General features: G+C 45.4%; 1 protein-coding gene and 1 non-coding gene across 6 annotated transcripts in view; both read right to left on the reverse strand.

Annotated features, from left to right (window-relative positions):
• CCDC90B (coiled-coil domain containing 90B) overlaps positions 1-24,259 on the reverse strand; it is a 149,646-nt gene that overhangs the window by 25,298 nt on the left and 100,089 nt on the right. For 2 of the 5 annotated variants that reach the window (XM_055581480.1, XM_055581476.1), the window contains exon 1: positions 1,364-1,586. The exons of 1 other annotated variant lie outside the window; for it this stretch is intronic. In XM_055581480.1, the coding sequence (XP_055437455.1) occupies positions 1,364-1,445 (82 nt within the window). In that variant the 5' untranslated portion in view covers positions 1,446-1,586. Of the gene's footprint in view, positions 1-1,363; positions 1,879-24,259 lie in introns of those variants that run through there. 2 more of the 5 variants (XM_055581477.1, XM_055581481.1) reach the window with 2 other exon arrangements.
• Positions 12,358-12,430, reverse strand: TRNAC-GCA (transfer RNA cysteine (anticodon GCA)). The gene has a single exon. It is a non-coding gene; the product is annotated as a tRNA-Cys (tRNA).

Genomic DNA, 24,259 nt, shown 5'->3' on the forward strand with positions numbered 1-24,259 from the left:
GAAAGGCGATTGCCAAGTATTGAAAACCACAGCGTAAATAAAGCATTTGTTGTTCAGTCGCTCAGTCGAGTCTGTCTCGTTGAGACCCCACGGGCTGCAGCACGCCAGGCTTCCCTGTCATTCTCTCGGAGTTTGCTCCCGAGTACGGAAAACTACAGCGAAAATAAAGTGGACCTGAATTAAAAAGCCTCTTGGTGAAGGTGAAAGAGGAGAGTGAAAAAGTTGGCTTAAAGCTCAACATTCAGAAAACAAAGATCATGGCATCCGGTCCCATCACTTCATGGGAAATAGATGGGGAAACAGTGGAAACAGTGTCAGACTTTATTTTTTTGGGCTCCAAAATCACTGCAGATGGTGACTGCAGCCATGAAATTAAAAGACGCTTACTCCTTGGAAGGAAAGTTATGACCAACCTAGATAGCATATTCAAAAGCAGAGACAGTACCTTGCCCACAAAGGTCCGTCTAGTCAAGGCTATGGTTTTTCCTGTGGTCATGTATGGATGTGAGAGTTGGACTGTGAAGAAGGCTGAGCGCCGAAGAATTGATGCTTTTGAACCGTGGTGTTGGAGAAGGCTCTTGAGAGTCCCTTGGACTGCAAGGAGATCCAACCAGTCCATTCTAAAGGAGATCAGCCCTGGGTGTTCTTTGGAAGGAATGATGCTAAAGCTGAAACTCCAGTACTTTGAACACCTCATGCCAAGAGTTGACTCATTGGAAAAGACCCTGATGCTGGGAGGGATTGGGGGCAGGAGGAGAAGGGGACGACAGAGGATGAGATGGCTGGATGGCATCACCGACTCGAAGGACGTGCGTCTGAGTGAACCCCGGGAGTTGGTGATGGACAGGGAGGCCTGGCGTGCTGCGATTCATGGGGTCGCCAAGAGTTGGACACGACTGAGCGACTGAACTGAACTGAACTGAAGTGAAATGTGCGCTGTAGATTACCAAATGACCTGGGCTCGAGGTAGGCACCCGAGTAACACAGTCTAAGTTTGAACAAACCGCGAAAGGTGACGGCCCTCTCCGGGCACAAACTACACACCTGCGAGGGGGCGGGGACGACCCTTGACAGAGAAGGGTTCAGAGAGACACCTGGCGGGGCTCGAGCGAAAGAGCCAGGCGGGAAAACAGGCCTTCGGAGCCAGGCGGGAAGACAGGCCTTCGAACGCTCGCGCTCGCGTTCTCGGCCCTCGAGCCTCCCGCCTCAACTCCTCGGGGCGAGGCTCGGCAGCAGGGTAGCCAGGACCCGGAGCGGGCTGGAGGGAGGCGGCAGCACCCTCGCCTTCCTCTCGCCCAAGCCGGCACCGGCCCCACCTCCCCACAGCGAACACAGGCTTCGGGCGACACGGTGCCTTTCTCACCTCTTCGCAGGGCCGAAGAAAAACGCCCACAGGGGCTCGAAACCTCAGAACGCAGGAGCGGACGAACCCAGCGGCCCCACATTTCACGGGTTTTCCAGCCGGAGGCAGCCGGGTGAGAAAACGGAGCGAATCGCGCTCAGCCTTTCGGGCAACGTAGTTCTGGCGCCAAGAGGATGCCGGGAAATGTAGTTTTCGGCCCGTGGCGTCGCCTGGGAGCGTCCCGGCACAGGCTCGATCTGCTCGCGGTCTCGCGAAGTTGGCCCTCTCCATAGACGGACTCGCAGCTCACTAGCATGGTTTACAGCGGCTCCGCTTCTCTCACCGCCCCACCCCACCCCATGCACGCCGTTACCGCCCTAAGAAGCGGAATCTTGTTTGAGAAACTCCCGGCGCCTGTACCCTGGCAGTGAGGCGTACAGCTAAACGGCCGACTCCCGCCGGAGAGCCAGAGGCATCAGCAGTTTGGGTTAGTGGACGACAGCGTAACGTCCAACCCCGCGGCAACCTGGGACGTGCAGGGCTTGGGCGCTGAGCATGCCGGGAGTTGCGCAGAGCACTTCTGGGAAGTGTAGTTCCCCGGAGGCTCTCGTTTCTCATTTCTTGCTGCCGCAAATCTTGCCGCTTCGCCCTCTAGTGTACGGGAGGACCATATTTATTTGGTTTAGTTGTTGTCTTGCTGCTGCTGCTGCCGCTGCGGCTGCTGCTAAGTCGCTTCAGTCGTGTCCGACTCTGTGCGACCCTATAGAGGGCCTCCAACCAGGCTCCTCTGTCCAGGGATTCTTCAGGCAAGAACACTATTGAATTCTCTCGTTTCTTGGGACGACCTGATTTATATATCACCATTTTATCTCGCTCAGACCTCAGTTACTCCAGTTTTCCCCACATGGTAAAGTGTTGAAAACAGCAGCCCACAGTAGTTGTGGAGTTCAGATGCGGGGATGTATTCTTTTAAATTCTTCTCTCTTAGCTTAAACGGTAAAGAATCTGCCCGCAATGCGGGAAACCTGGGTTCAATCCCTGGGTAGGGAAGATCCCCTGGAGGAGGGCATGGCAACCCACTCCAGTACTCTTGCCTGGAGAATCCCACGGACAGAAGAGCCTGGTGGGCTACAGCCCATGGGGTCGCTAAGAGTTGGACACACTGAGCAACTAACAAAACAACAAAGTGGTAAACAATCGTCAGGTTTTAGTGGCTTAATTATGCTTAAAAGAATGTAAAGTTACCACTCAATCCACGGATTTGTTTTCAGAGCTTTGTGTCAGCCGCATGACAAGCACAGTTCTAAGCACTGAGACACATTAAAAGAACAGGAGTCCCTTCGCTGTACAACTGAAACTACCACAACATTGTTAACCGGCTATCAGTTCAGTTCAGTTCAGGCGCTCAGCCGTGTCCGACTCTGCGACCCCATGAATCGCAGCACGCCAGGCCTCCCTGTCCATCACCAACTCCAGGGGTTCGCTCAAACACGTCCATCGAGTTGGTGACGCCATCCAGGCATCTCATCCTCTGTCGTCCCCTTCTCCTCCTGTCCCCCATCCCTCCCAGCATCAGAGTCTTTTCCAATGAGTCAACCCTTCGCATGAGGTGGCCAAAGTACTGGAGTTTCAGCTTTAGCATCATTCCTTCCAAAGAACACCCAGGGCTGATCTCCTTTAGAATGGACTGGTTGGATCTCCTTGAGTCCAAGGGACTCTCAAGAGTCTTCTCCAACACCACAGTTCAAAAACATCTACCCAATGCAAAATGAAAAGTTTAAAGTAGGGGGAAAACAGAAAAGAACACAACTCCTGACAGGGCTTTAACAGTGTATGGAGAGGAAATTTAAGTGATTATTTAAAAATTGAAAAATGAAGAACAACCCCTCCTCAAAAAGAGTTTAATCTCACAGTTAAAAAAAAAAAAAGGTAAAACAGAAGGCTATACCATTATTACCTGTTAAAGATTTTCTAAAAAATAATGATCAGTTCTACCAAATAAACCATCCGATACAGTCGCTCAAGCTACTGGCAGGAGTTTATGTTAGTACAACGTATTTGGAAAACAATGTAATAATATATAAACTCTAAAAATTGAATAGCAAGTTTCACTTCTAAGAATTTACTCTAAATTACCTTGTAGCTAAGATTTTTTTTAAAGTTTTTAGTATTATTTATTTATTTGGCTGCACAAGGGATATTTTAATTGCAGCATGCGGGATCTAGTTCCCAGACCAGGGATTGAACCTGGGGCCCCTCCATTGGGAACGCAGCATCTTAGCCCCTGGGCCACCAGGGAAGTCCTTGAGCCTAAGATTTTTTTTAAATTTTAGCTCTTGCAGTGTTATTTATAATAATGACATATTAGAAATAATCTGGTGGCTGAGATGGTAAAGAATCTGCCTGCAATGTTGGAGACCTGGGTTTGATCCCTGGGTTGGGAAGATCCCCTGGAGGAGGGCATGGCAATCCACTCCAGTATTCTTGCCTGGAGAATCCCCATGGACAGGGGAGCTTGGTGGGCTACAATCCGTGGGGTGGCAAAGAGTTGGACACGACTGAGCGACTAAGCACAGCACAGAAATAATCAAAATATTCAAAATGATTCAGTAACCTGCAGAAATAATCCTAATTGGAATATTATGCAATTATTAAGTATTAAAAAAACTTAGTGACAAGAAAATATTTAATTTATGTACATATATAAATATAGTCCCAATATGATTTTAAGTCTCTTAAATGATATAAGTAAAGTCAACAGGTATTATTAATAAAAATAACTCCAGCTGCTCTTTAGGAGCTCTCAGTATACTGGAAGATACAGACCAGTGAGAACACAAAATTTTTATTTACCTTAAATTCAATAATGGTTATGAAAAAGTGTACCTCTTTAATATTAATACATATTATTATTTGTATTACTATAAAATTCTCTCCCCAACGTACATACACAGTGTTGATGTTGGGGCCAATCATATTCCTTTTTGTGGAATTAGCAATTGAATTCAGGGATTCTTAATCATCTTCTGAAGTTTGCTGGAACTACAGCAAGTGAATTTGGGAGCCCACACAGCCTCATTTTGCCAAAGAAGTACAGAGGCAGGAGCAGGGATAGCAGATGGAATGAGTCCAGGTGGTATTCAGCTAATAGATTTAGCCACTTCCTGAGTCCCTTGGACAGCAAGGAGATCCAACCAGTCTATCCTAAAGGAAATCAGTGCTGAATATTCAGTGGAAGGACTGATGCTGAAGCTGAAACTCCAATACTTTGAACACCTGATGTGAAGAACTGACTCATTTGAAAAGACCCTGATGCTGGGAAAGATTGGGGGCAGGAGGAGAAGGGGATGACAGAGGATGAGATGGCTGGATGGCATCACCGACTTGATGGACATGAATTTGAGTAAACTCTGTGATTTGGTGATGGACAGGGAGGCCTCTGGCATGCTGCAGTCCGTCGGGTCTCAAGGAGTCGGACACAACTGAGCGACTGACCTGAACTGAGACCGGGCAGCCCAGGTGGCGCTAATGGTAAAGAACTCACCTGCCAACGCTGGAGATGTAAGAGCCATGGTTTGATCCCTGGGTTGGGAAGATCCCCTGGAGTAGGGCATGGCAACTCACTCCTCTGTTCTTGCCTGGAGATTCCCATGGACAGAGGAGCCTGGTGGGCCACAGTGCATGGGGTCGCAAAGAGCTGGACACAACTGAAGTGACTGAGCATGCATGTGAGACCTGCCTAACGCTCTTGTGTTCCCAAACTCTCCACTGCTCCTATTATTTGTCTGCTGAAAGTCTTATTTGATAAAAAATATTTTTCCATAAACGTGTTAATATTTTCTCGTGTGTTAAGAGGAATAAAGGAGCTAATGCAGATAAAATACTTAGCACAGTATATGGTACATATAAATACTCAATGAGTTGCAGCTATTTTTAGTACTAAAGCCTGTTGACTTTGCTCAACGTTGGGAGGCCGCTCTCTACAGGTCTGTCAAGACTCTGCATGGCTCGTGCACAGAGGCCTATCTGCCTTTGGTTATGGGCTCTCTCTTTTTTTTTTCTTTTTTTTAATTTTATTTTATTTAACTTTACAATATTGTATTGGTTTTGCCATATATCAAAATGAATCTGCCACAGGTATACATGTGTTCCCCATCCTGAACCCTCCTCCCTCCTCCCTCCCCGTACCATCCCTCTGGGTCGTCCCAGTGCACCAGCCCCAAGCATCCAGTATCGTGCATCGAACCTGGACTGGCGACTCGTTTCATATATGATATTATACATATTTCAATGCCATTCTCCCAAATCATCCCACCCTCTCCCTCTCCCACAGAGTCCAAAAGACTGTTCTATACATCAGTGTCTCTTTTGCTGTCTCGTATACAGGGTTATTGTTACCACTGATGGGCTCTCTTTTTAAGGACGAGAGAACTTTGCAAGACAGTATAATGAACAGTCTTGGGAAGTACAGTGTCTCCCTCTGGAGTGAAAGGCTTCAAGTCTACTGCCTATTATAAAAGATTTGGGTTTTTCTAGCTCAAGGTTCGTCTCTGTAATGCAATCCACTGCACATGCAGGCACATGCCAGGGCCATCTGCATCACGCCATGAGACTCAGGGGAAGGGGAACTGAGGCAAATACGCAGATGCTCAAGTGGTTTGTTAGCCTCAGGTCTTCTGCCAGCATCCGGGCAACTGTGGCAGGCTAACTTATTATCTTGCAGATAGGTAAGATCTCAGACCCTTCATAGTTCCTGATGATCCCTACCCTTCACTGAACAATAAAACACTTTTCATTCTTTTAATTTTGCTCACAAAAATACCTGCCCACTTTAAGTTTAGCTGTTGTGAGGAATGTGAAGAAACATAACTCAGTTCAACAACTATTTGAGTTCCTACTATATGCAAAGATTTCTGCTCTTCCAGAACTTATAACCAGGAGAATATAACCAACATTCTAATCCCTTGCACACAAGGCAGTCATGGATTGTGAAAAAGTGAAAGTGTTAGTCCCTCAGTCGTGTCCCACTCTTTGCAACCCCATGGAATGTGTGTAACCCGACAGGCTCCTCTGTCCATGGAATTCTCCAGGCAAGAATATTGGAGTGGGTTGCCATACTCTTCTCCAGGGGATCTTCCCGACCCAGGGATCAAACCCACCTCTGTCTCTTGCATTGCAGCAGATTCTTTACCGCCTGAACCACTAAGGGAAGTAGAGCCATTTAAATGGTACAGAAAAAAGAATACTTTAGTTCAGTTGAGGATGATACTTTTTGGTCATGGTTAGCAAGAGAAGAGAAGATTTGAGCCCTGCTTTTAAAGGTATTAGTAGGTAGAGATTGTCAGGACAAGGTCTGGGAGAGAGTGCGGGAATAAGCAAGGACATTTAATTAATCTCCGCGCTTCTTCCCACTTTGGAGCATCTGTCCGTGGTGTTCTCTCAAGTTGGACCCCTTTCTCCTCCTCTACCTGGTTCATTCCTTCCTATCCTTCAGATCTTTGTTTAAATCCCACCTATTTGTGTGTGTGGGGGGCGGTTGCCTGTTCTCTCTACACTTAGACCTCGTGTATTGGTTATGGACTCCTATATACCGCCCCCTGCCGGGCTTCCTTGATAGCTCAGTTGGTAAAGAATCCACCTGCAATGCAGGAGACCCCGGTCCGGTTTGATTCCTGGGTTGGGAAGATCCACTGGAGAAGGGATAGCTACCCACTGCAGTATTCTAGGGCTTCCCTTGTGGCTCAGCTGGTAAAGAATCTTCCCACAATGCGGGAGATCTGGGTTCGATCCCTGGGTTGGAAAGATCCCCTGGAGAAGGGAAAGGCTACCCACTCCAGTATTCGGGCCTGGAGAATTCCATGGACTGTACAGTCCATGGGGTCGCAAAGAGTTGGACACGACTGAGCGACTTTCCAACCTTCCCACATCACAGCACTTCTACGTAGCCTCCGTGATAGCAGAGACACATCTGTTATCATTTTCGCCAACACCTACCATAATACCTGGCCCATAACGAGCCTTTGATAAATAAGTGTTTAATGAATGAATAAACCTTCAAAATATAGTCATAGTTTGGTGAGAAGACTTGATAGATCAGGGCACTGGAGTCATTTGGAAGATGGAGAGGAACTGGGGCAGATAAAACTGAGGAAAAAAAGAAAAAAGGACCAAGGAATTCGGATTTTACACAGTAGACTCTCAGGAGATTTCAAAAGCTTCTGAGCCCAAAGGGATAAAAGTTTGAGCACTTTCTAGAAAGCACCATGAGCCATTCACTAGTGTAGGCTAAAGAATCACTGCTGCTCCCAATGTCTGATGAGGGGGTCTGGCCGTGAAAATGCTCCATCTTGAAAGCAACCTAGTTAATCCGTATCTCCAAGGCCAACAGGGTATCAAGGAAGAGGGTCCTGATTTTTTCACTGTGAAGGGCCACTTTTATTATGTTAAACACTTTAAAACGTACCTTGCACTCTTTACCCACCACATGTATAAAATCATTACTTATTTTCCCATTTTCAATTAATTCCAGACATAGGTAGCTACCGTTTGGCAAATGGGAGACAAGCAGTGACAATCTAACCCCGAGTCAATACATTCCAGCTGAAGGTAAAAGTATTTGCCAGTTTCTTTGGCGGGTTCCCATTTCATCTCCAGCGATAGCTTGAGCATTTAGGCATTCTGAACTCCCTGGACATTTAGGCATTCTGAACTCCAGCTTTAGGCATTCTGAACTTCCTGGACACTTGACTACAGTACCCTTTCCTCTGATGCCCAGAGGTCTGGGGACCCAGCTTGGACGTTAAGTGCATGAGATGGCCAGAGGTGCAGCGCTTGTGAATTTAAGAAGAGGGTATGCAGCCTGGGCCACTGACATCGGTCAGTGCTTCTCTCTTTGAATAGGTGTTGTAAAGGAACCCCAGTGTAATTTTTAAGGCAGGGGGATGAGGCGCTGAGAGACTGGTGGGCCCCAGTGGGCTCCATTTCCTTCCTTAGCTTACTTGGAGCTCTTGACACTAGAGGGCGGATGTGGACTGAATAGAAGAAAATCCTCTGTCCTATTTCTGCAACGCATTTTACAGTTTTTGTGTAATCCTTGAGTCAGAGGAACCCATTGTCACAAAAGCTTTGTGTCATGTTAATATCACCTTTTTTCATGGCTTGAAAGTGACCACCAATCCTTGTCCCCCACACATCTGGGGAGAAATCTTTTCCTGATTGTACTAGGGGCCTGGCAATGTCACCCCGATACAGGTTTGCTGATTACAACGAATTAAGGAAAGAATAATGGAAAGAAAAGAAAAAAAGAACTGCTAAAACGTTATGTCCCTTGCTATGTTACATCATATTTGATAGTGTCTCTCATTGATTTTTCATTGATTCCTTCAACTAATCCTTATTAAGCTGTGTTTATGGTGCCAGGCACTGTGCTAAGCCATGAGAATGCAGAAATAAGACACAGTCCTGCCCTCTGTAGAGGATATCCAATCACCTCTGGGTCTTCTATGGGAAAATGTCCACCCCCTTTCACAAAGAATTCCCCATCCACTTCAAAAAGAAGTGGGTCTTCCCTCAAAAGATTAAACACAGAATTACTGTATGACCCTGCAATCCCATTCCTACATGTCTAGTCAAAGAATTAAAGCAGATACTCAAACAAATACACGTATACACATATTCATAGCAGAACTAGTCATATTAGCCAAAAGAACAGTCCAAATGTGTCTATCAAAGAATGAATGGATAAATAAATTGTGGTATATATGTATGTGTATATATATTATGTGTGTGTATAAATATATATATACATATTTATATATATATATTTATACACACATATAATATATATACATATATATTTATACACACATACATATATATATACACATACATATATACCACAATTTATTTATATAAATTTATATATATATATGTGTGTGTGTGGGCTTACCTAGTAGCGCAGTGGTAAAGAATATACCTGCAATGCAGGAGACGCAGGAGACGTGGGTTCGATCCCTGGGTCGGGAAGATCCCATAGGGGAGAGCATGGTAACCCACTCTAGTATTCCAACCTGGAGAATCCCATGGACAGAGGAGCCCGGCGGGCTACAGTCCTTAGGTCCCAAAGAGTCAGACCCAACTGCAGTGACTGAGCATAGCACACACAGCATGTATATATGAATGAAAGGGATGGGTGGCGTGTATGAAAAGGGTGGACGTTTCCCTGAGGATAAAGGCATCCTCTGCAGATTAACAGAATATGTACAGGTTGGGTATGAGAGAACGTGGAATGGAGAACTGGCACCTCTCCAGACGGCTGTGGGCAGGAGACACGGGAGGCAGCCTGGGGTAGAGGACCTCCGCGGGGCCGGAGACTCTGAAGACGGCACTGCATCCGGAGGTGGAGCTCCTCCCTTGAAAGGCCGAGCGACACGTGTCATGACATGTGTCCTCCTGCTCAGGGGCTGTCGAAAGGCAAGCAGAACCACACACCTCTTTAAGGTGCAGCAGTTTGTAGATATTTGCATTGATGTATTCGGAATCATGGCCACTAGAACCATAAAAATAATGACTTTGTGATTCTGTCAGCACTTATGGCCTGAACTTGGAACTAGGTCGGAAAGGGAGACATCTATAAAGCAAGCCACAAGGGGGACCTTCCTGGCTGTTCGGGGGTTAAGGCCTTGCCTCCCCAGGCAGGGGGTGCAGGTTCAGTCACTGGTCAGGGAGCTAGGATCCCACAGGCCTTGCAGCCAAAAAACAAAAGCATAAAACAGAAACAGTATTGTAACAAATTCAATAGACTTTAAAAATGGTCCACATTGGAAATTCTTTAAAAAAAAAATGTTACCAGGATATATTGTACAACACATGGATAATAGTCAATATTTTGTAATAAATATAAATGGAGTATGACCTTTAAAAATTGTGAATCACCATATTGTATACCTGTAACATATAATATTGTACATCAACTATACTTCAATTTAAAAAATTGAAAACATCTTTAAAAAGAGAAAGAGGCTGAGATTCTCAAAATTTCAAGACTAGCAGGTGGCCATTAGAGATATATGTGGGACATGTGTCCTGTGGGCTCAGAAAAGGATTATAATGAAGAATCAGGATGACAAATGAAGACCTTTCAGATAGAAAGAGGGCAGAAATGTTCTTTGGACATACCTGGCTAAGCATCAAAGGGTTCCACCATTCCTGAAGTTACCTTCCCATCCCACAGAGTTGTACGTTTATGCTTAAATAATTTGCATAATAATTTCATAGGTTAGTCTCATTTATTCTTGACTTTTTTCCAGCCATGATAAGGTTCCAAACTTTGAATCATGAAGATAAGATTCTGATGTCCAGAATGGGCAGATTAATTACGCAGCTTATGGATACAAAAATGCAATCTGGATATAGGTTTTTTTCTATATAGGCCTTGCAAGAAACACTATTTATGTTGTCATCTTGGTCAAATGGTTGCTGAGATGTCAGTATGGCATTTGACAAGATAGCTGCCTCTTAAGTACAAGTGTGTGTGTGTGCTTATTGGCTCAGTCATGTCCCACTCTTTGTCACCCTTTGGACTGTAGCCCACCAGCCTCCTCTGCCTGTGGGATTTTCCAGGCAAGAATACTGGAATGGGTTGCCATTTCCTCCTCCAGGGGCATCTTCCCCACCTGGGGATCAAACCCACATCTCCTGTGCTCCTGCATTGCATGTGAATTCTTTACCCCTTGAGCCCTACAGGAAGCCCTCTCATGGGCACATGCTAAAGTCCTTGTTGCTGTTGTCCGGTTGCTCAGTTGTGTCCGACTGTCTGAGACCCCATGGACTGCAGCAAGCCAGGCCTCCCTGTCCTTCACTACCTTCAGCAGTTTGCTCAAATTCATATCTATTGAGTTGGTGATGCCATCCAACCATCTCATCCTCTGTCTAGTCCTCTTCCAGTTTAAGTTATCCAGATAGTTGTCATGGTCACCCCTAAATTTAGCAGCACAGCACAAAAGAGAAACATGTCCTCTTGTAATTTATATCCTCTTGGAAGGGTAGGTACTGAAGGCATTCACATCTGGGTCTGAAGCACAAAGTCTGTGTCTTTGGAAAATAAGTAGTTTCTTCACAGAAAGTTCCAACAAGGAGGAGAAAACCCTGAAACCCATCTTGCCTTTGCTTACAAATGATCAAACAGCAATTATCACCTTTAAGGGGTAATTGTTCAATTGTACTAGAGTGGGATGCTCCAGCCCTCTTTCTTCTGCCGACATGGTAGAATTGCTCTGAGGATGGAATGGTGCTCCCAGCACAGCTTGCTTTGAGCTGGTTCTTTTTATAGTGAAACTCGGGTCAGGGAAAGGTGCTGTGTGGGCTGGCCCCCTCCGGTCTGCTGGGGTGTCAGCTTCTAAAAGCTCTTTCCTCCTCATAGCTGAGCCCTTAGATCGGCCCCTGCAGCCACAGACCCAGCCCCCAAAGGAGCGCCCACGCTGACCTAAGGCATGAGGACTTGGACCTTTCTTGTCTGATCCTAGGACCTGGACAGGAAGCCTGATGGTTCTCAGATAAGCTGCAAGGCAGATGAAGTGGACAATCTGTCCTGAGATGCTTTCACGGGGGCAGGATGAGGGCGCACTGCAGTTATAGGGCTCCCCCGTGGGGACGAGGGGAAGGAAGGAAGATATCACACGCTGAGCAACTGCTGTGCTCCAGGCACTGTGCAGGGCCCTAGCTCATAGTCACCTCGGTTAGGCAGCGGAATCCCAGGTAGGGGAGGTACAGTGGGCAGAAATGACGTGGATACAGTGTCCGGGAGTCTTCCAGGTGAGCAGTCCTCATCTGGCAGTGCTAAGGTCGTGAGCTCTGTTGTCAGGCTCACTGTATCTGGAGAAAGAAAGAAAGTGAGTTGCTCAGTTGTGTCTGACTCTTTGCGACCCCGTGGGCTGTAGCCTACCAGGCTTCTCCGTCCATGGGATTCTCCAAGCAAGAATACTGGAGTGGGTTACCATTTCCTTCTCCAGGGGATCTTCCCAACCCAGGGATCGAACCTGGGTCTCCTGCATTGCAGGCAGACGCTTTTAACCTCTGAGCCACCAGGGAAGCTGCAAAAACCAGCCAAGAGAGCAGGACCCAAGGTGGACACCAATCCTGAGAATGACTCGTGAGCAGTTGGGGTGCGTGCTTGTTAAGTCACTTGTTAAGAGTCGTGTCCAACTCTTTGGGATCCCATGGACTGCAGCCACCAGGCTCCTCTGTCCATGGGATTCTCAAGGCAAGGATACTGTAGTGGGTTGCCATGCCCTCCTCCAAGGTATCTTCCCAACCCAGGGATTGGACCTGCATCTTTTATGTCTCCCGGATTGGCAAACATGTTCTTTACTATTAGTGCCACTGGGGAAGCCCCAAGCAGTTTGGGTGAATTTAGCTAAAACAGTTGTGGGACTGAGTATTCTAACACATATAAACAGAATCTAGAAAAATGGTACTGAAGAATTTATGTACAGGGCAGCAGTGGAGAGACAGACATAGAGAATAGACTTATGGACCTGGGGAGAGGGGAGGAGAGGGTGAGATGTGTGGAAAGAGTAACATGGAAAATTACATTACCGTATGTAAAATAGACAGCCAACAGGGAATTTGCCGTGTGGCTCAGAAAACTCAAACAGGGGCTCTATATCAACCTGGAGGGGAGGGATGGGGAGGGAGATGAGAGGGAGATTCAAAAGGGAGGGGATATATGTATACCTGTGGCTGATTCATGATGTTTGACATAAAACAGCAAAATTCTGTAAAGCAATTATCCTTCAGTAAAAAATAAATTAAATGGTTGTGGGATTGAGACACTGTGTGGGAGCCCAGGAATTTTTCTCCCCTTAGTTGTAGATTGTCATGGGAAGCAGGCAAGGGAATGGTGAGAAATGAAGCAGGAGCAAGACCCCGAAGGATCCTGTGTGTTGCACAGAGAGGTCTCGACTTTCTCCTAGGGCTCCGGGAGGAGACTGGAGGGCTTCAAAGCTAGTAGGAAAGAATTTGCCCGCCAATGCAGGAGACTCAAGAGACTCGGGTTCGATCCCTGGGTCAGGAAAATCCCCTGGAGGGCATGGCAACCCACTCCAGTCTTCTTGCCCTGAGAATCCCATGGACAGAGGAGCCTGGAGGGTACAGTTCATGGGGTTGCAAAGAGTGGGACCTGACTGAGCACCGGAGCACAAGGGTGTGATTTCATTTGGAAGTGGGATCTCACATTGGCTGCCCTGTCGAGACAGGAAGAGGAAGAGGCAGAGTACAAAGGTTGCTGGTGGACACCAGACTCCATGCTGGGCTTATACTATCTTTGCTAGACAGTTTTTTGTTGCTAGTGGTAGAAATTCCCCTTGAGTACCAGCCGTGTCATGCATCCTTCTCTAACAGACTCGGGGCAGTAGTCCCCAACCTTCTTGGCACCTGGGACAAAATTTTGTGGAGGACAATTTCTCCATGGTTGGGGGTGGTGCTGTGAGCGATGGAGGGCAGCTGTAAATACAGAGGAAGCTTCTCTCCCTCACCCACCGCCCACCTCCTGCTGTGCCGCCCAGTTCCTAAGGAGCCAGTACAGGTTTGTGGCCCGGAGGCGGGGACCCATGGAATAGAGGCTATGATAATGGATTCTGGAGCCAAACGACCTTAAGCTTTGTTCCTTAATAGCTATGTGATAATGAGCAAGTTACTTAACCCTGCTTTGTCTCAGTTTCCTTCTTTGTAAACAAAAAGATAATCACGTTGTTTCCTCCTGGGGTTGTTGTAAGGGCTAAATAGATTATGGACTAAATGGACTACATGCACATAAAGGACTTGGTATAGTGCCTGGTACATAGAAGGTACTTAAAAAGTATTAGTTGTTATTATGATTATTTAGTAGCAATCTGGCTTTTTTTTTTTTTTTCTTTTTAATGGGAGGAAAACAGCCTCTGACAGCTCTGAAGTTTTGCATCTGGCTTTGGCTACCAGAGACTGATTGAATTTTCTCTGGACTTTTTCTGCAAGTCCAAACGCTGATGAGAAAAGATCCACAAGCCAGCTTGAATTTATTTTTTGTTGTTGTTGTTTGGTCAGTGAGTCATAGACGACTCTTTGCAACCCCAGGGACAGCAGAACACCAGGCTTCCTTGTCCTTCACTATCTCCCAGAGTTTGCTCAAACTCATGTCCATCGAGTCAGTAATGCCATCCAACCATTGCATCCTCTGTCACCTCCTTCTCCTCCTGCCCTCAATCTTTGCCAGCATCAGAGTCTTTTCCAATGAGTCAGCTCTGCACATGAGGTGGACAAAGTATTGGAGCTTCAGCTTCAGTCCTTCCAGTGAATGCTGCTGCTGCTAAGTCGCTTCAGTCGTGTCCGACTCTGTGCGACCCCATAGACGGCAGCCCACCAGTCTCCACCGTCCCTGGGATCCTCCAGGCTAGAATACTGGAGTGGGTTGCCATTTCCTTCTCCAATGCATGAAAGTGAAAAGTGAAAGTGAAGTTGCTCACAATGAATATTCAGGATTAATTTCCTTTAAGATTGACTGATTTGATCTCCTTGCAGTCCAAGGGATTCTCAAGAGTCTTCTCCAACACCACAGTTCAAAAGCATCAGTTCTTCAGTGCTCAGCCTTCCTTATGGTCCAGCTCTCACATTCATACATGACTACTGGAAAAATCATAGCTTTGACTATACGCACCTTTGTCAGCAAAATGACATCCCTGCATTTTAATATGCTGTCTAGGTTTGTCATAGCTTTCCTTCCATGGAGCACACATCTTTTAATTTGATTTTACTCATGAGCAAATCGGCCTGGCCCAAAAGTCAAAAGCCATCATTGCTCCACTTTGACCTGTGGTTCCAAAGATAGCTACAAGGACCACCAGGACCAAGCCCCTGGCCCCTCTAGTAGAGGAAAAAGCAGAATCCCCAACACCCCCAGGTGATGGCTAGTGTGATGGAGGTGTTCACCGAATCCACTAAGATTCTCTCATTTCACAGGATAGTGCCAAGGCCTTTGGGACCTCTGAACTTGAGAACTCCTCTATAGCTTCATACTCCCCCACAGAATTCAGAAAGAATATTAATACAACCGAAACATCAGGCTCAGTTGGTAGACGTGACAAAGAGCATGCTTGGCTCCCGAGGTCTCGAGCTCCCGCTTGACAGCTGTGCCTGAGCCCTGGTCTCCAGTCATCGGTGACCAGCCCTGCCCCTGGGTCTTTGGCCATCCTCCCTACTCGGCCTTCCTCTTTCCCGTTTTAGAGGACCTGGCCTACCTCTCCTGATGCCTCCAGACTCCTTTTCTGGGGTTCAGGGACTAGACTCTAATCCTTTACCCACCCCTTCTCTAAGAGAGTGAGATAAAGGCGAGAGTGGACAGGGGTCACCACCACGGTCTGTCCCCTTCCTCCTCCGGGATCTTGTTCACGCTAAACCCTCTCACCAGCCTCTTGATTCCATGATCCTTTCCTGTACTCCAGACTCACAGCAACTGTGATTCAAATTCTATCCTCAGAAAAACTCCAAGTTTACCCTGTCTTGGACCTCAGGGTAGTTTGAAACTGTTCGAAATGGAGAGCATTAAAATCTGTCAATGACAAAAGTGTCCATAATACGAATGTGGAGAAGTCCATCCCATCTGTACGCATCGACTGAAGTTTTTTTTGTTGTTGGTGCTGCATTTGGTTGATTTTGATGTGGCCGGAAAGCAGTGTGGATGGTCAGAGTGGGGAGGGTGCATGGGGAGAGGGCAGACCACGTTTTGGAGCTAGTAAGGGTTAGATGCGTCTGAGCCTCAGGGTAAATGAAGAGATTAGTAGGAGACAAAGTTGGAATGGCCGCAAGTCCTCAGAATCTTTAAAACAGTAGTGTTCTTGTCCCCAACAGCTGCATAGGGTTAAGATTCCAGGTATCCCTTGCATGGCGGTCAGCAATGAGTAAGAGTCTTTGTTATGAAGAAATAGGGTAGAGTTGGTGGGACGTGTTTGTGCTGTCCTGGTGGGAGTCAAGCTGACTGTGGCGTGGAGTGTGGTGGGTCACAGTAGCCTGAAAAATCCTTCACCTCACGAAACGTTTCCTTGTTCTCATTTCACTCTTCATAAGATGCTCTGAGTGGTGCTCGGTGAACATTTGTGGGAGGAAGATAAGCTCCCTGTAAGGGAGCTTCCCAGCTAGAAGGACCTCCCTTCACAAGCCTTCTTGGATTCCCTGTCTCTGGCAGGAGCTGTGATGATACGTGTGGGAGCTGGAATTTGGGGAGTAAGTTTGGAAAGTGGAAGTCCAGGGGCAGTCTGAGAGGATGTGCAGGGCTCAGGCAGGGTTCAGAGTCAGAAACAACAGAATCTCTCCACCTGGTCCCAGTGCTGGAGGAGGTCCCAGTCCACAGAGGGTCAGGGCACAGACAAGCAGAGTGGCTGAGCGCTGTGACGGAGCTACGCACGGGGAACTCGACCTCAGAAAAGCCTGGGATGAGAGAAGACTCGCAGGGGAAGGCAACGATGGGCTGAATCTTGAGGGATGTGCAGGAGCCGGCAGGCGTCAAAGGTCAGGCAGGGTATTCTCGGCAGGGGGGAAGACATGAACAGGGATACAAACAAGAGACAGTGATGGAGAAGAGAGTAACAGCAGCTCAGCATCTTGAGTGTGTCCCACAAACCAGGCTTCGTTCTAAGAACTGTACGTGCATTAGGTCATTTACTCCTTACAAAATCCTGGTGAGACAGGGACTCTGTTCTTTTAATTTTACAAAGAGGAAGCAAAAACAGAATCGTTAATGAATTCCTTGAAGGTCTCAGAGCTGGTGAGCAGCAGAGCATAACAGGGCCAACTTGTCACTTGTCTAAGCGGCTAAGACTTTGACTCAACAAGGGTCCAAGCAAAGAGAACAGGCAGCTCAGGCTCAGAAGACCCCAACTGCCCAATGGTTTTCAGGGAAGGACTTTAAAAGAAAGTTGAGGGAGAGGGTTTCAGGGTGCCTGATCAGCTGGTGGACATTCTTCTGGTTGCTTGGTGGTGAGGTAACTGGGTAGTATTTCTGATGTCAACATCATCCACCTTCTGGTTCCAATGGGTCTGGGGTCTATGTGCTGGTGGTTGTGTGTGTGTGTGTGTGTGTGTGTGTGCACTCAGTCATGTCCAACTCTTTGTGACCCCATGGACTAGTAGCCCACCAGACTCCTCTGTCCATGGGATTTTCCAGGCAAGAATACTGGAGTGAGTTGCCATTTCCTCTCCAGGGGGAACTTCCTGACCAAGGATGGAACCCGTGTCTCCTGCAGTGGCAGACGGATTCTTTACCACTGTGCCACCTGGGGAGTCCCAGCATGTAGTTCACTTTCTCCTCCTTGTGGGGGTTTGAGTATCTGCAAACAACTCAAGGGCATGGCTTAGGATATTATCTTTAGCCCTTGAGGAGGGACTAAAGGTCCTTGACTTTGCTTTATGGCTAAAACTCTATTTTCTCTTGCTTGACTATTTTCCTTCATTTCTGCCTTTTTCTCACTTCTCTGATTAAATTTGCTCTTTGGAAATTGAGGAAGGCTTAGGAGGCTAAAGGTTTTCTATAAACAAACTTTTCTACAAAGCTTGGTCCCTGGGAAACCTCCATAAGGTCCTGCTTGTTTTCACTTTGAACCCATGATCCAGGCTGTGTAGACAAAGTATGGCCCAGTCTGCATTCATGTTTGCAGTCTCATCTATGGGGTCGCACAGAGTCGGACACGACTGAAGCGACTTAGCAGCAGCAGCAGCAGCAGCAAAGCATGTTCTTCAGCTAGACTTTGCCGCACACTTATTTCCCTCAGGAGTCTTGTGTGTTGGTAGGAGGATGGGATACTATGTCCAACCACCTGCTTTGATAGGTTGTTGAAAATACATACCCTCTGGGATTCCCTGGTGGTCCAATGGTTAAGACTTTGCCTTCCAGTTCAGAGGGTGTGGGTTCAACCCCTGGTAGGGAAGCTAGCATCTTTCATGCCTCTTGGCCAACCCCCTACCCCCCCAAAACATAAAAACAGAAGCAGTATGGTAACAAGATTAACCAAAGACTTAAAAATAAATAAAAAATAAGAATTAAAAAAGAAAATACATACCCTTTTTCATTTCTTTCTTGTGATACTTCTATAACTAAGTATTCTCATCCCCATTTTACAGATGAGAGAACTGAGGTTTAGTGAAGTTAAATAGCTTGCTCATAGTTTTATAATTAACTATGGTCATAATTAGAATGAGAGTTCCCACTAGTTTTTCAGACACGCTCCACCACAGTCAGCAAATGAAATAAGTAAAGCAAAATGTTTTCAAGGAGCTGGTTGGGAAGTTATTCCTAACAGGATCTTACCCTGGCTGTCCTTTTAATATTTTTATCTTCTTTGGGTAAAAACAGCACAGATTTATAATTTCAACTGCTGCAAGATCTGTTCCCAAATGAAAATAGCCATGACATCTTTTTATACAAATATATATGCATCCTTCCTGAACTGATATGTTTTTACCAGCCTCCAGATACTGGAGTGAAGTGGTTTTAGGGAAATTGTTTTTGGCAGCATTTGCTTTTGAAATAAATGCATTATTGTTATTTTTAAAATCCCTTTGATAAAGCTCCTTAGTCAAAGCAGAGATTTACTTAACTGAATTTTCCTGCAGAGGTGTTAGATATTACGGCAGTTGCAGCCTCTCAGAGTATAGTTATCATGTTCTCCCAGCTGAGGTGAAAAAAAAAAAGAGTCAAAAGAATTCCACTATCTCAAGAAAACAATTATCTACATTATTTATTTGCAATATTTTTTCCTAGGAATTCTTTTCTTTAAAGCATAATTGCCATTTAACAACAGTGTATATACAATTATAGCCTACTTAAAAAAAATGTAATATTATCTGTTTATTAACTGCTTAATATAAATTCTTCATGGTCACCATTTTCTCATGTGGGTACAGAAACTTTGAGCCTTCTTTCATAAACAATATAAAATGTTTACATTTTTTAAGACAGATTACCAGAATTGACATTTTTGGATCAGAGTGTATACATTTATTATTGCTCCTTAGATATATTGCCAAATTGTTTTATAAATAAGTTGTATAAATTTATTCTGGCAGTTGCACTATTGAAAGTACCAGTTTCCCTGTAGCCTAATAAACACTAGATCTTATCATGACAAAACCCATTTTTTTCTTTTCTAATTTTACATTTAGAATAGCACCTCACAATCATTTTAGTCTTTATTTCTTTGGTTATTAATAAGGTTGATTATTTTTCTAGATACTTTTTTACTAGTTGTAAGTCCTTTTGTATGAACTTCATGTTCATACTCTTTATCCAGTTATTAATTGGGCTCAAATTAAAAAAAAAATTCTGTATGTCGTATATGGTATAGGATTTTTCACTAATCTACTAGAGAGATAGTAATCCTTCCTCTAATACATGCTGTGAATATATTTTCATGACCTGTCAATTTTTCTATGTTAATTTTTGAAAATAGTTTTATCTGTGATGGGTCTTCCTTGCGGCTTACGAGCTTTCTCTACTCGCGGCGTGTGGGCTCAGTAGTTGTGGTATGTGGACTTAGCTGCCCCAAAGCATATGGGATCTGAGATCCCAGGGATTGCACCCTTGCCCCCTGCGTTGGAAGGTGGAGTCTTCCTCACTGGACCATCAAGGAAGTCCCATGACTCTTTAGAAGTATGTATTATTATTTTTTTTAAAGCTTCAAATGGAATTTTTCAATGAGGATTGCTGGGTCCATGAGGTATCAAAAAATCATGTCACAGAAAACAGGATTGAAGAGACTGTGTAGCATAACTTGGAAAAGACCCGGGGAACAGGACTGCATTCTTCCTTTATGTGAAGAGCTGCGGTATTAAAGAGGCATCAAACCTCCTCCGCACAAGTGAAGCGGCATAACCCGAGTAAATGACAGGAAGTTGTAGGTAGCAAATAAAACATGATACTGATTGTGTTCTGCACGCCAGACTGTGTGTCAGGCATCCATTAATCCTCACTGCGTTCAAGGAGAAACTCTTACAGCGCTTTTCCAGGGAGCTTAGAGGATCTGCCTTAGGTCATGCGGCACCAGGGGCAGAGGCAGGCTCCAGCCCGGGTCTGGGACGGAGCCCAGATCCGGTGATCATCCCGCGGACTGTGCGATGGCGGCGGGTCCCTTCCACCGGCAGGGCCTCAGTTTCCTCATTAGAGCTTGAGAAGTAGAGCAGATGTCCTCTAGGACTCGGTCCAACTTGAGGGGGAAGGAAGGTGCTGGGGGGCAGTAGCTGCTCCCCCACGAGCTCCCCCAGTCCTAGCGGACCGAGGAGGAGGTCAGAACTGGAAGGAAGTCTCCGGATCTCTCTCCTAAGAAAACAAGGCACGCGGCTTTCTATTAAACACGCTTCCTACCAAGATATGCTGCTTTGCTTTTCAACTGCGCCCGTTCAGTTTTCTCCAGACCCTGAGACTTTTGCCATGAAAGGGAACAAGGGAAAGCCCTACTGTGCACACGAAATAGTCTGCATGAGGGGTCCTGTCTTAAGGTCATGTGAAACGTTAGAGTTGCCTTTAAAGACAGAGAACTTAATCTTCCAAACAGTCATGGCCTTCCTGGAGCTGTTCGAGTAAATTGGATGCTTCTTGACCCAATCAAAAAATGGGCCAAAGAACTAAATAGACGTTTCTCCAAAGAAGACATACAGATGGCTAACAAACACATGAAAAGATGCTCAACATCACTCATTATCAGAGAAATGCAAATCAAAACCACTATGAGGTACCATTTCACGCCAGTCAGAATGGCTGCGATCCAAAAGTCTACAAGTAATAAATGCTGGAGAGGGTGTGGAGAAAAGGGAACCCTCTTACACTGTTGGTGGGAATGCAAACTAGTACAGCCACTATGGAGAACAGTGTGGAGATTCCTTAAAAAACTGGAAATAGAACTGCCTTATGATCCAGCAATCCCACTGCTGGGCATACACACTGAGGAAACCAGAAGGGAAAGAGACACGTGTACCCCAATGTTCATCGCAGCACTGTTTATAATAGCCAGGACATGGAAGCAACCTAGATGTCTATCAGCAGATGAATGGATAGGAAAGCAGTGGTACATATACACAATGGAGTATTACTCAGCCATTAAAAAGAATACATTTGAATCAGTTCTAATGAGGTGGATAAAACTGGAGCCTATTATACAGAGTGAAGTAAGCCAGAAAGAAAAACACCAATACAGTATACTAACGCATATATATGGAATTTAGAAAGATGGTAACAATAACCCTGTGTACGAGACAGCAAAAGAGACACTGATGTATAGAACAGTCTTATGGACTCTGTGAGAGAGGGAGAGGGTGGGAAGATTTGGGAGAATGGCATTGAAACATGTAAAATATCATGTATGAAACGAGTTTCCAGTCCAGGTTCGATGCACCATACTGGATGCTTGGGGCTGGTGCACTGGGACGACCCAGAGGGATGGTTTGGGGAGGGAGGAGGGAGGAGGGTTCAGGATGGGGAACACATGTATACCTGTGGCGGATTCATTTTGATATTTGGCAAAACTAATACATTTATGTAAAGTTTAAAAATAAAATAAAATTAAAAAAAATAAATAAAATAAATTGGATGCTTCTAGTAGGAAAAGTGTGGTGTGGTTTTTTTGTTTTTTTTTTAATGCCCAAACTTAATTAAAAGCAAATGAACTAACAAAACCAGCTCTAGGCGTGGGATGGAGATGAGAGGAGAAACCACCCACACAGAGTGCAGAAGAAATTGAGAAGTTGTTTACATCTGAGTGAGCTTCCGTTTTCTTATCTCTACCATGAAAATACCATTCTTCATTGATGCTAAGACACGTTTTCTTTTTAATTTTATTGGCTGTGAAACTGGGATGCATGGATTAAAATGGTGGGAACTTTTCTTTCTTGCTGCTGCTGCTGCTAAGTCACTTCAGTCGTGTCCGACTCTGTGCGACCCCATAGACGGCAGCCCACCAGGCTGTGCCGTCCCTGGGATTCTCCAGGCAAGAACACTGGAATGCGTTGCCATTTCCTTCTCCAATGCATGAAAGCGAAAAGCGAAAGTGAAGTCGGGTACATAAATCAATGGAACTTGTATAACGGAAGATGTCTCATACAGGATTTCGTGAATTACATGAGATAATATATACTTTGCACATTCACACAGAGGGTAAGGTTTATACTAAGTAGGATCAGAGAGAGGTTAAGCGATTTGCCCAAGGCCACACAGCTGATAGATGGTAGAGCTGAGATATGAGCCTAGATAGTCTGACTCCAGTACTTGTGTGCCTAACCAATATACTGTACTGCTTCTCATGTTAATTGATTTATTATTCACCCCCCCACCCCCACCGCCTGCAGTTTTATATAATTTTAAGGGGGAGGTAAATACGTGTGCTTACTCTTAAATTTTGGGCTCATCTTTGTGCTTCTCTCATGGAAGCTCAGATTCTTCAGTATAAACCACTAGAGTATAGTGGTTGAGGATGGGGCTACACCAGTCCTAGTATCACAGGCTGTGAAGGTTATTTAATATAGTATCAGTGTTCTTATTTGTGTAATTGGCATAATAATAGTGTTTTCTGTAGGATTGTTTTAAAGAGGGATAAATGCATTTAAAGCATTTGCACAGTGCTTGACACCATGTAAAAAAATATTTATTGAGCTATTATGTAATAGCATTACTAGAACTAATAATATAGCATAACCAGAATTATTTTTATTTCCTACATATGCATCTTTCAGGCCCTCTCAGCCCAGGTCAGATCCTAGAGCTTACACAGCAGGAGAGTAGGAGGGGCTGCTTTGGCTTAATGTCCTTTCCTAGGCTTCTGGAATATTGGTGATGCCAGACCTGGATCCTGTCATTTAGTAGAAACAAAGCTGACAGCAGTCTCACCCCGTTACCTTTTCCATCGTTTAAAACAGAGACAAAGGACACGCACCCAAAGAGGAAGATTAGATTAGGCAATTTACTGATTCATGGAATTCATCAACTATCCTGTCCTTTCCCTTTCCGAAGAGCTATGTCCCCACCTACCTTCTGCAGGCCATGCCCTGGGCAGGCCAGCCTCCCTGTCTGCAGAATTCCCTGCTGTGGGAGACCCTGCCCAGGGCCTAGGATGCCACTGGAAGTCAAGGTAGAGGGCTCTTTCTGCTGCTAAATGGTGTAGCTGCAGTATATTTCTGTTCTCTTGGTCTCAACAAGGCGGCTTGGAGGGATGAGAGAGAGGCAGAGGCAGCTTTTGGTGTCAGAGTTCTCCTGCTTACCTGCACCCAGTCTGCTCAGCCCTCCCCACGTCCCCAGAGAAGCAGAAAAAGAGGGACTGTGATTGACAGCTGGGAGAAAGCAGGGCTGGGAGCTGTGTCTCCCTCATGGAGCACCCACAGAGAAGGTTCTAGTTTTTCTAGCCTGTGAATAGTCCTGGGCTTATTCTCTGGAGCATTCAGTTGGGACTCTAGAGAGAAGGCGAAGGGAGACTTCTGCTTTTTTTTTAAAAAAAAAAAAAAACGCATTCATTTTATTATAAACGTTTGTTTGGAAGTAAAAAAAAGTAGGGAAATCTATAGAGTTCAGAATGAAATTATTCTCTAATACCATGTCCTAAAGATAACCACTGTTAACCATTTAGTGTATTTCTTTTCTATTGTGCTGCAGTACTTTTTGGTTATACTTGAGACATCTTTCCAAATCAGTACATATGGCTCTATTTCATTCTTCTTACTAAGTAATATTAAATGACTTAGGTAAGACATTCTCCTTTTATTTATTTTTTCTTTTGGCCAAACTACTTGCTATGCAGGATCTTAGTTCCCTGACCAGGGATCGAACCTGTGTCCTGTTAAGAGGAAGCTCAGAGACTTGACCACTGGACTGCCAGGGAAGTCCCAAAACAGTCTCCTTGTAACTGGTGTTCC

This window comes from Bubalus kerabau, chromosome 5 (genome assembly GCF_029407905.1).
Source record: "Bubalus kerabau isolate K-KA32 ecotype Philippines breed swamp buffalo chromosome 5, PCC_UOA_SB_1v2, whole genome shotgun sequence".
Lineage (NCBI taxonomy): Eukaryota > Metazoa > Chordata > Mammalia > Artiodactyla > Bovidae > Bubalus > Bubalus kerabau.